At 33.5% G+C, this 11,706-nt stretch overlaps 1 protein-coding gene and 1 long non-coding RNA gene across 2 annotated transcripts; both read right to left on the minus strand.

The window, feature by feature from the left end:
- Positions 262 to 1,638, minus strand: LOC109717843. Its single transcript, XR_002218321.1, has 2 exons — positions 753 to 1,638; positions 262 to 604 (listed from the first exon to the last, which is right to left on the minus strand). It is a non-coding gene; the product is annotated as an uncharacterized LOC109717843 (long non-coding RNA).
- LOC109717842 (probable DNA-3-methyladenine glycosylase 2) lies at positions 2,513 to 3,984 on the minus strand. The gene has a single exon (XM_020243783.1). It carries the CDS (start codon positions 3,967 to 3,969, stop codon positions 2,824 to 2,826), a length of 1,146 nt encoding a protein of 381 aa, XP_020099372.1. The 5' UTR covers positions 3,970 to 3,984; the 3' UTR covers positions 2,513 to 2,823.

The following is an 11,706-nucleotide window of genomic DNA, read 5'->3' on the forward strand; positions in this document are numbered from 1 at the left end:
ATCAACAATCTTGCAAATATATATATATATATATATATATATATAATAAAATTGAGGAACAGCTTTTGCTACCACTTTTTAAGCCTTTGGATGCCTTGGTTTTACTATTTGATTGTTGTACTAGCATTCATCCAAAGGCTAGAAAGTAGTAGTAAATACTATTCATCTACTACTGATAATATCCTAGTTGAACACTCTCTCTCTCTCTCTCTCTCTCTCTCTCTATATATATATAGGTGAGGACAAAAGGAAACAACGAAGGAATTGAAAGAAAGGAATAAGCTTATTTGAGGAGCACTTCCAGTTTATACTATGGCAATGTCTAAACAATCTTTGAGTAAGCTAGCAGAAAACTAAATATATGAATTATAATGCGACAAATAATAAGAATCAGACTTATTAAAGGCCCGGCTAATCTGTGAATCTAGTCCAAATCTGATCCAATAAAAGGGTCCAGCTCTTATGAATTGCATATGATATCTTATCCTATCTATATTCACATCCATATCCAGGATTTTAACCTAATACAGTTCATTACCCAAACCTGACCGGACATCTGAGAGTACATCAGTTTTAATTCTTGAAGGAGACAAATACTGCAGACCTAAAAATAGAGAGAATTTCCACATAATCAATTTGAAAACCGTATATAAAGAGCATAGAAAGTATGAATTTGCCAAAATAACCTAAGAATGCCCCAATAGAAAATTGAATAGAGAATGAACAGGTAAGAGTAATATCAATAATCAAACCTTAATTTAAGAATTAGACATGAAATCCACGATCCATAGGCCTGAAAAATAGAGCTATAGGTTTTCGTTAAACTATCAGTAACAGCTTCACAACCATGAGACCTTGTTTAGTAAGAAACATATAGAGGAACATCAAACAAACACTTGAGATATAAAGCTACAAAATGTAGTGATGACAAATCAATCGTTAGTGTAACTTCAGTACTGAAGACAACAATTGGCAGAATAAGTATAATTGTGTTCAGCTTAATATGGAATTGTTTCCATTTAACTCAAAGGAGAGAAGTAAGAAAGGATTCAATTGACAAAATTAACTGGTCAGAAATATCGGGGCAGTCAATACTGACTGTCTATGGCAGCAGAGTTTCCTTCATATAAGAAGAAAAAGGCGCATGACAACAACATATCAGGGGAAGAAGAAAAGTCCAAGACCAAATGTTCCATTCAATTCAATGAATCACTAAGTTGCAGATGATCAAATTTACATAACTCTAAAGTACAAGACATAACAGGATTTTAAGACAATGATTCTGGAAGGACTCGAAGAGTGATTTCCAAGGATCACTTAACAATATTTTCAGGGGAGTTTGGATATTTTGGGGGCCAAAGTGAAAATGGCAGTGTTATTAGGAGTTTATTGAAATTCTAGTGCAAAAAAATAATACAAATCATCTTTATAATTGAAAAAATATTTACTGCAGAAACAAATTCCAGCACTAAGTTAGTCACTTTTAAAAGGAAGGGAGATGTGCAAAGTTAAACCGCAGAAAATTCCACAAGAAATATTACATTTCAGCAAACTATAGTAGTAACAGAAGAAGAAAGAGGAGAGAGGGTGATGAAGATGCAATCCAAGAACAAGTAAAAAGGAGAGAGGTACAGGTCCACAACATGAAAGCACCTTCATGCAACAAAATATATCAGAGTACGCCTTTTGATGGAAGAGGCCAAGCCTTATGATTTATGGTCTAAGATCAATTTTCCCCACATATGATTCTTCTAATAGAAAATAAATCCTGTAGAAACCCTTTTTCCTGCTAAAAGATTTTTGCTTGGAAGCCACTCCAGCCCCTGTTAATTCCTTTTCAGGAAAGGAATCCCACCGGATATTTTTATTGAGAAAACTGAACAAACGGCTGCTAATGTAGTACAATTAGGAGTTGAAAAAATCAATCTACCTTGTACACTGAGAAATATACGCCAAAAAATCCTTGGATAGGAAGAAAATATAAACAACTTGAGCTACAACTCTGTTTGAGCCAAATTGAATTGACCAACAACCCGGCGATGCGAGGCCCACCTCACACTTCCGGCCAGTAAACCGGCTATAATATTTTGCATTACAAATCTGATATTATGCTTGGATCAGATATATAAATGAAGGGAAAAGGAAACAACAAATAGCGAGGGAAATTACGGAGAAGAAACAACAAGAAAAGAGATAGATGCGCAAAGGGTAATCATCAAAATTCAGTTAATACATGAAATGAATTCCATGACCTTAATTTATTCTTTTATTGCACTCTCCTATCCTGCCTAAAAAAACTGCATACATATTCAACCAAAAATCTTAACAATTGTTGAAAATAAGGCTCACTACTAAATCTAAACAAACTTACTGATCGAGTAAAATTTAAGCAATACAGACTTAGCTAGACACTGACAAAATTTTCACCATACATAAGTGATCAACAATCTATAAATACTGGGAAAAAAAAGACTAATTAATCGAAATAGACCACAACAACCACATTGGAGAGTTGTTGCAAGATTGTTGATCAATAGTTTTCATTTACCCATAGCAATGTTTTATGAAGACCATAGTTCCATAAAAATTCCCAAGAGAACAACTGGTCTAGCTGTGCATGATAGCAACAATTGACGAAACACCACTATACCATTCATTTCGCCAGTTCATAAGCATTACAATCTCGCATTTAAATAATGACACATGACGAAGAGGAAACAGGACAGCAGTTCAGCCAATTCGCAGACAAACTATTGAATAATCAAGACCATCTCAACAAAGCATCACTCACAGGAAAAATAACTAATTAAATAGTACAAGCCTTCACCTGAGAGTGGGAAGCATCTGAATAGGATCAATAAGCTGCGCATGTTGGTGCTGCTGCTGTTGCTGGTGCTGCTGCTGCGGCCCGATCGCTCCGAGTCCGTCTCCGGATCCGGCAATGGCGAGCACTCCACCGGTGGGCGGGAGTAAATTCGGGGGGCCCTTATTATCGACGAGGCGCCACATGTACCAGGCGCCGACGGAGCGGTAGGGCCGCCACTTGTCGCAGTACTGCTCCATCTGCGAGGGGCGCGGCACCTCGTTGAGCCCGTAGAGGATCTGCACGCCCTTGCGCACGCCGAGGTCGCCGACGGGGAGGACGTCGGGGCGGTGGAGGGAGAAGATCATGAACATGTGGACGGACCATGCGCCGATGCCGTTGACCATGGTGAGCATGGAGAAGAGGGACTTGTCGTCCATGGCGACGATGGCGGCGTCGGAGAGGATGCCGGAGTGGTACTTGCGGGCGAGGTCGTGGAGGTAGCTGGCCTTGCGGGCGGAGATGCCGATCTGGCGGAGCTGGTGCGGGGTGAGGGCGAGGACGGCGTCTGGGAGCACGCCGGCCTCGCCGCCGCAGAGGGAGAGGAAGCGGGCGTAGATGGAGGCGGCGGCCTTGTAGGCGAGCTGCTGGTAGAGGATGCTGCGGACGAGGCAGTGGAAGGGGGGGTGGAACCGCTCGAAGATCGGGGGTTCGTGGACGTCGATCACGGGGGCGAGGAGCGGGTCCGCCGCGCGGAGGTGCCGGATCGCCGCCGCCACCTCCCCGTCGGCAGAGAGGGGCCGCGCCGCCGCGCGGAGCGCCGCCCTGGCAGACGACGACGAGGAGCTCGGATCGCCGTCGGATTCGCCGGAGACCTTGCGGATCTTCCTCGGGCGGAAGGGGATCTTCGCGGTGGGGGCGGCGGAGGAAGCCGGGGTGGGATCGGAGGGATCCTTGCGGGAAGGGGACGGGGGATTGGGGGCGGAGGAGGAGGGGTGGGGGGTTGGGGTTTGGGTTAGGGTTAGGGTTTGCTCCCCCATGGGGGAGGGGAAGGGGAAGGGGGAGACGAGGAGGTGGAGGTAGGTGTAGGGTTGGTGTTGGGGTTGGGGTTGGGAGGAGGAGGAGGGAGGATGCGGGGGAGACCGAAGAGGATGATGATGGGTCATTTCCGGGGAGTAAACAAACTTTTAAAAAAAAAAAAAAACGAAAAGAGTGAAAAACAAAATTACTTTTTACCACTTTTTACCACGACAATGGCGTGGGGCGTATGCTACTCTCGAATTTTACTGTGGATGATGACGAGGGAAGGGAATATATATGCGTTGGGCCATGGCATGCAACGAAGGGTCAATTTCTCCTGTAATGGTTGGATTTATCGATTTTTTATTTTTCCTTTTTTTTAAAAAAAAATTGAGGACAATTATTTTATATATAGAGTTCAAAAGAAACTTTCTTTAATCAGCATTCTATTTAATTTAAATAGATAAAAAAGAATAAAATATATCATAACAAGTATCTATTAGAAATTTAAAATTAGTTAAGGAAACCGTACTACGCAACGGATTCATTTATCTTCTTTATAAATAATTAATAAGTAATTAAATATATTTTTTATAAAATAAATAATAATATATTTTAATTAATTAAATAAAAAAAATTTAGATATATTTTCACATGCGATTAATTGTATCAGATATGCAATTTTTTATTATAATAATAATGCTGATCTTAACACCCGTTTGGATTCAGATTGTAAATTCATAAGTTTGTGTTTTAATTATAATAAAATTTTAAAATATATAATTATTTATGCCTAATTTTTTAATATTTTAGATTGTATGTATTGAATATTAATTTTAATTTTATAATTATTTAGATATAAATAATCTATTTTTATAAAAAAGAATACAATTAAGTTTTTAAAAAATATATTTAATTACAATATTACATAAATATAATTAACTAAATAATAAAGCTAAGCAACACATTCAAAATCATTAATAATAAATTTTAATTTAATTTTAATTTTAATTAAAATTTATTTTTTGTATGTGGTCAATAACACTCTAAAATAAGAGGGTTAGAAAAGAAAAAAAATCAAAAAAGAGAGATAGGAGTGGTCTAAAATAAATAAATTTATTAAATAAATAAAAAGTTCATTGTAATATTAAAAAATAATAATATTTTTTTTTTATTATTTGTGTAGAACTTACAAATAAAAAAAAAAAAATTAATTAAAGTAAAAATATTATCTTTATTGATTCTCAAAATAAATTATTATATATTTATAAATAAAATATTTAAATTATATATATATATAGAGAGAGAGAGAGTGAGGCTATTATGCTTTTGGAAGCACGGAGCCTTCCGTACTTCCATATCGTTTTTTATGTTGCGACTTTCGAATCGTCGATCGGCTCCGTTAAACTTGATATAGAGTATTTGAAGTATCTAGAAAATAAATTTTATAATTTTTCAATATCATTTGCCTAGTGATCGAAAGGGTTCAAAATCAATAATTTTAATGGCCATAGTGACCCGTTTGCAAGTTTAATGGCGTAGAAATATCTAAATCACGTGAAATTTTGATAGAAAATTCTTTATACTATATAAAATAAGATCAGTATCTTTGATCTAAAATTTTAATGTCATATTATTAAGTTTTGTAAGATTTTTATTTTCAGCCGTTGATTTTGAACCCCTTCGTTCAATAAGCAAATAATATCGAAAAATCGCATAATTTATTTTCTAGGTACTTCAAATACTATAGATCAAGTTTAAAGGAGCCGATCGACGATTCGAAAGTCACAACATGAAAAACGACGTGAAAGTACGGAAGCCTCCGTGCTTCCAGAAAGATAGTAACCTCACTCTCTATATATATATAATCTCAAAGAGGGAGAGAGAGGTCCACTGCTCTCTCTCTCCCTCAGGCGCGCGTGCAAAAAGGGGAAGTGAGCCCCGCCTTTTGCACTGTAGCTTCTTCTTTTGTCGGCTCGCGCCCCTCGCACCCGCCGCCACGTGTCGAGCCAGGGAAGCCCACCCGCTCGTGTGCCGCCCGCACCCACGGCCTGCTCGCGCCCGCGCCGCCCGCTCGCCCCGCTCTCGCGCCTCTCGCGCCCGCCGCCACGTGGCGGACCAGGAATCCTCAGATTCCCAATTCATAAGTTTATAAATTGATTTTATTTATATTAAATCTAAAATTGAATATAATTAATTGGATCATATTTATAAAATTTTAAAAATCTCTCACTTGCTCGTATTTCATATTTCATTAAAGAATTAGTAATACTTCAAATTTTATAATATGTTATTAAAATTTTTATGATCGGATATTCTAGAACACATTTGATCCTTAAGTCAAAGAAAAGACTATAATGATATGAATAATGACTAACTATGTATCTATTCGTTTAAAAATAAAATTTTATGTTTATTAAATAGTTTAACACAATTACACTAAAACTTTAACTTTAACTTTTATTGGAGAAGATAAAGTATTTATACATCAAAAAGACTGAATAGACTTATATTACTAACATAATCTATATAAGACCAACATGCCAACTTTTTGATCATTAAGTCTGCAATCATTTATTACTTTCTTTGTTTTCTCATATTTATTTTTTTATTCAACGCTCATATTTAACAACTCGGTCACACTCATATAAGATATAAAATGTACTAATCCAACTCATTAGTATAAATAAACCGAATCTCATCTAGTACAACAATGTTTAAACCTTGATTCAAAATTAATGCTGTTTTAATTTTTTGTTAAGCTTAAGTTGATATTCAATTAATCTTGAGCTTGAGCAAGCCTAATTTGAAATAGAAACGGCCTTGAACCCTAATAAATGAACAATTTCCCGATCTGGTGGATTTTGCATTTCACAATGTAAAAATTTATAATTTTTGAACGTTATTTATTTATTAATTAAATAAATTTAAATACAGGGTATATATATATATATATATATATATATATATATATATATATATATATATATATATATATATTATTGATGAAATTTGTTGATTTTAAAACCACTTAACAATAAGTAAAATAACGTTTAAATTATAAAATTTACTATCTAAACAATTCATATATATAGATCATACTAAGGTGCGTTTGGTTCGAGTTATCCTGGCAGGAATTACAGGCAATCTGTCAGGATAACTGTGTTTTGTTAATCCGCTATGTAATCTAGTCGTAATGTAGCATTACAAATCGAGCAGGATTACATCGAAAATATTAACGGAGTGGGGTCGTGGTATCTTGCATTACTGAAACCCGTTAATACTACATATTAAGTAAAATGATAATTTTACCTCCAAAAAATCCAATTTAATTAACAGCATTATTTTCATCTCTCTCGCCTTCCCCCTCTTTTCGCACGTCGCTTTCTCTCGCTCTCTCTCTCTCTTCTCTTTCTCTCTCTCGCACGAACACCTATCATCTTCTATTGCGTCGTCCTCCAGATAATCATCACGATCTCCTTCCTCCATTCATCATTTTCGCAAAAAATAATATTCAAATGACCAAAACAAGGCAATTTTGGAAAAAACTATACTTTTATGTCAGGATTATTAAATTTTATAAACTGAACCAAACGTATTAATGCTATAATACACTGTAATCTAGTATTACATTACTGCATTAAATCAAACACGCTAATGCAGTATCAGTAGTAATCTCACGCCGAAAATCAGATACCTGGATATGTCGAGATACTTTGTAATATTACATAACTCGAACCAAACGGGCCCTAAACGATATCAATCATTAATTTGGATTTCCTTTATCAGATATGACATTGAAGTAGCAAGGATAATAATTCTAGAAATATTCTGAATATATTAAAAACTATTAATTTAAGGAGAAATATTTTATATATATTATATATATTATAGAGTTGAGCTATGATACTTTTACAAGTATCACCATCATGGTGGTATTAGGTTTTAAGTCATTGGATCTACTTTTTGATTATTAATAGCCCTTGGATTAAACACTACTCCACCTACCACCACCTACCACCATCATCTCAACCTCACATCTCTCCATCCAAGGGCTAAAAACACATAAGTATCACCCATGACTTTTACAAGTATTCTAGCCCTACTCTATTATATATATATATATTATATATATATATATATATATATAATATATATAGAGTTGACTGGGCTACTATTAGTAGCAAAATTTTATTGTTGCTACAGTTTTTTAGCCTTTGGATCAACTCTTTTCATTATTTCTAGCCATTGGATTAAATACTATAACCCAGTGGGGACCACTCAACCCTAGCGGGACCACTCAACTCTAACACGACTAATATCATCCTGACCCTACAATTTTTCATCCAAGGGTTAAAAACTTGATAGCAAAAAGAGCGTTTTACTATTATAGTATTCCAGCATAATTCTATATATATATATATATATATATATATATATATATATATATATATATATAGTTCGGCTAGGATACTATCGATAGCACCAAGAGCTTGGTGCTACCGAGTTTTTCGTCATTAGATTTAACCCTTTGACTATTTTATTATACTATTCAACCAATAACTCACTCAACCCTAGGGGCTCACATCATCCTAATCATATATTTTTTATCCAATGGTCGAAAACCTAATAGCACCAATAGCTTGGTGCTATATATATATATATATATATAGAATTAGGCTAATATACTACTACCAAGTTTTTAGCTATTGGATTAAGAGACGTGCGGTTAGGATGATGTGGGTCCCCTAGGGTTGAATGGGTGGTTGGTTGAATAGTATGATCTAATAAATGAAAATGATCAAAATGGTAGATCTAACGGCGAAAAACTTGGTAGCACTAAGTGTTTCGTGCTATTAATAGCATAGTAGCCGGACTCTCTCTCTCTATATATGTATATATATTTTATAGAGTTGAGCTAGAATACTATCGATAGCAAACGAGCTCCGTTGCCACCCATTTGTTTTTGATGATGGAGTTTCCAAATCGACGATCGGTACCGTTGAACATGATTTATACCACTTGAAGTGTGAAATCACAGGAGAAGTATTTGAAGTTTTTCTTTTTTTTTTTAATATATTTTTGATTAAGTCTGTTAGATTTAGGACATATTTGGTGTTATCGTAGTGCGCCTTTTTTAAGAGTTTTTGTAACTCAACATCACCGAGGGATTATTTCCCTCCGTACATGGAGCGGAGGAGGTCATAAAAAAGGCGTTTCATCAAAATTAAACTTTAGGTTAAAATAAATTTTGAATTGAAATAAAATTCAATGAAAATTATTTTATTCTGTTTTTTGTTTCGTAACTATGAAAGTAAATTTTTTTTTAATTCTAATTTTTTTTTTAAATTCTACTATTTATTTGACAATAAGTGAATAATATAAAACTATAATTTATATATAAATAATAAATAATAAATTATAATATAATAAATAAAAATAATATAATTATATTTTTATATAATTAAAAAACTTAATCTAAAACAAATAAATTATTTTTTACACATAAATTATAGTAATACAACAATAAAATTATAAATTAAAAAAATATATAAATACTTAACTAATTATTTTTTATCATATTTTAAATCTACAAACTAAATTAAAAATATTAAAAATTTAACTAATCAAAATTATTATATTTTAAATATGCAAACTAAATAAAAGAATAATTAGTGGCATAATTAAATATATTTAAATATAACTAATATTACTCATTATATTATTTTATTAATTTTGCTTCATCTCTTTTCATCGTAATTGACCTAATTCGGTTCGGGAAAAGCCGAAATCAATTACACTGTTTCGGATAATTCAATTTTCGACCGTATCTTTATTACAGCGAAACAAACAGCAAAAATAATTATTTATGACTGAAAACGATTTCACCTCTATCCACTTTCGTCCCAACAAATAGGTTCAGAACAACATGTTAGGCTCATTCTCATGTGAACTCGTGTAAAACTAAAACTTGGTACCGCATTTTCAAACACTTAGAATTCTTCATATTTTTGAGTTCTACATTTTCACCTCCCTCTTCTCCGTCCAAGAAATACATGGCAAGAGATCGAGCGGATAGCGAGGAGGAGGAAAGGCTCAAAATATTCACAGCACCCGGAGGAAAATTTGGCACAATTAAGAGGCGACTAGATGGAGTTTTTTTTTTTTTTTTTTTTTCAAATGATGTTTTTATTTATATTTATAAGATCAAATTTAAGTTGTACAATGTATTTAGCAGTTCATTGCAGAAGCAAGATTGGCCGAGACAACGAGGCCACATCCATTATGATTGGATGATTATATAATTCACTTATTAAATGAGTTCAACATTTTGATAATCTGCACCAGAGGTCGGCTTCCATTACCCTAAAAGGGCCACTTTATGGTGGTCTTATCTTTAACATTATATACATATATATATAAAATATAGAACTATTATATTTTCAGAAGTATAAAAGAGTCGATGGTTTTCACTTTTTTATCCTGAATTAAAAATTATGGGATTGAAATGATAGTCAGATATAGGATTTAGTGGTATTTCAAGAAAATTAATATTAATCTAAGGACCAGAAATCATCAAAAGGTTGATACAAGAATAAAAAAAGTCGAAAACATTAACTCTTTTATACTTCCGAAAATCAGACTCTTATATGTAATACTTATTTGTTTGTTCGTAAATAATTTTCATATGAAGAGTAAAAATTACTTTAACTAAAATTTAGGTGAAAAATAATTTGTTATTTCTGTTTGTTGGATAGAAAATCAATAATTTCATAACCGTAATTATTTCCTTTTCTATTTATTTTATTAAAAATTTTCACACTAATGTATAAAATGACAAAAAGTCACAGTAAATATTTTTTTTTGTTTTTTTATTTTTTTTTTGAAATTAAATTCAATATTAATCAGAATAAAGTCAGTGATAAAATAGATATTTATAGATAAAATTAAAAAATTAATTGTGCATTTTCCATCTCATCGTATTCAAGGGATCTCTTGCGACATATAATCAAATCCTCATCAAAAAAATCTTTTTTTTTCTTTTTTTTCTTTTTTTCTTTCTCTCTCTTTCCCATCTCTTTCGTTTGTGCGTTGATTGGGTGGAGGGTTTTAATTAGAGGTGATTAGCATGTGGAAAAATCTATAACCTCTCATTTTATAAAGGTACAAAGAATCACCAGTAGTTTGATGTGTCCACTAAAATTAATTTTGAAGCAACATGTGATGATCTATATCTATATCTATATTTATGTCTATATAATTTTTTATATAATAAATTGGGAACCACCGAGTTCCCTCGTGTTTGGGAGGGTTTCAGTGGGACCTACTTAAAAAAAAGAAAAGAAAAGAAAAGAAAGTTTCGGGTGTAGGTGGCAGAAGAAAGCGGGGCGGGCGGAGAGCGGGAAGGAGAGGGGTGGGGGTGGGGCGACCCTTTTTTATATTAGATATTTTGTTAATAATTTTAATGAAATAATTCTCTTTCTATGTATCAATCTGTATAATAGAAGACGATCTTTTTTTATGCAAATTATAATAAAAATAAAAAAGCGGACTGATTTTAAAAATAAAAAGATGGTCCGATTTTGCAAAAACTTAAATAAGTAGATTTTTTTATGTAATTTGGCCAAAAAAGAATACAAAGAAAAAAACAGGAAAATAATTTATTATAGATAACTTAGTGATATTAATGCTTTCAATGGTTTTATATACCTTACCGGCCGTCCCTAAAACAAGTGGTAAAGGACTTGATGTTGGTATTCGAGATCCAAATTCGAATTCTATGTTAATTCACATTTCCAACTAAGTTTATTTTAAATAAATAAACGAAACGGATATCGTGCTATCTATCTCTTTAAAAAAAAAAAAGACTTATCATCCTTAAA

Source organism: Ananas comosus, linkage group 11 (assembly GCF_001540865.1).
Source record: "Ananas comosus cultivar F153 linkage group 11, ASM154086v1, whole genome shotgun sequence".
Lineage (NCBI taxonomy): Eukaryota > Viridiplantae > Streptophyta > Magnoliopsida > Poales > Bromeliaceae > Ananas > Ananas comosus.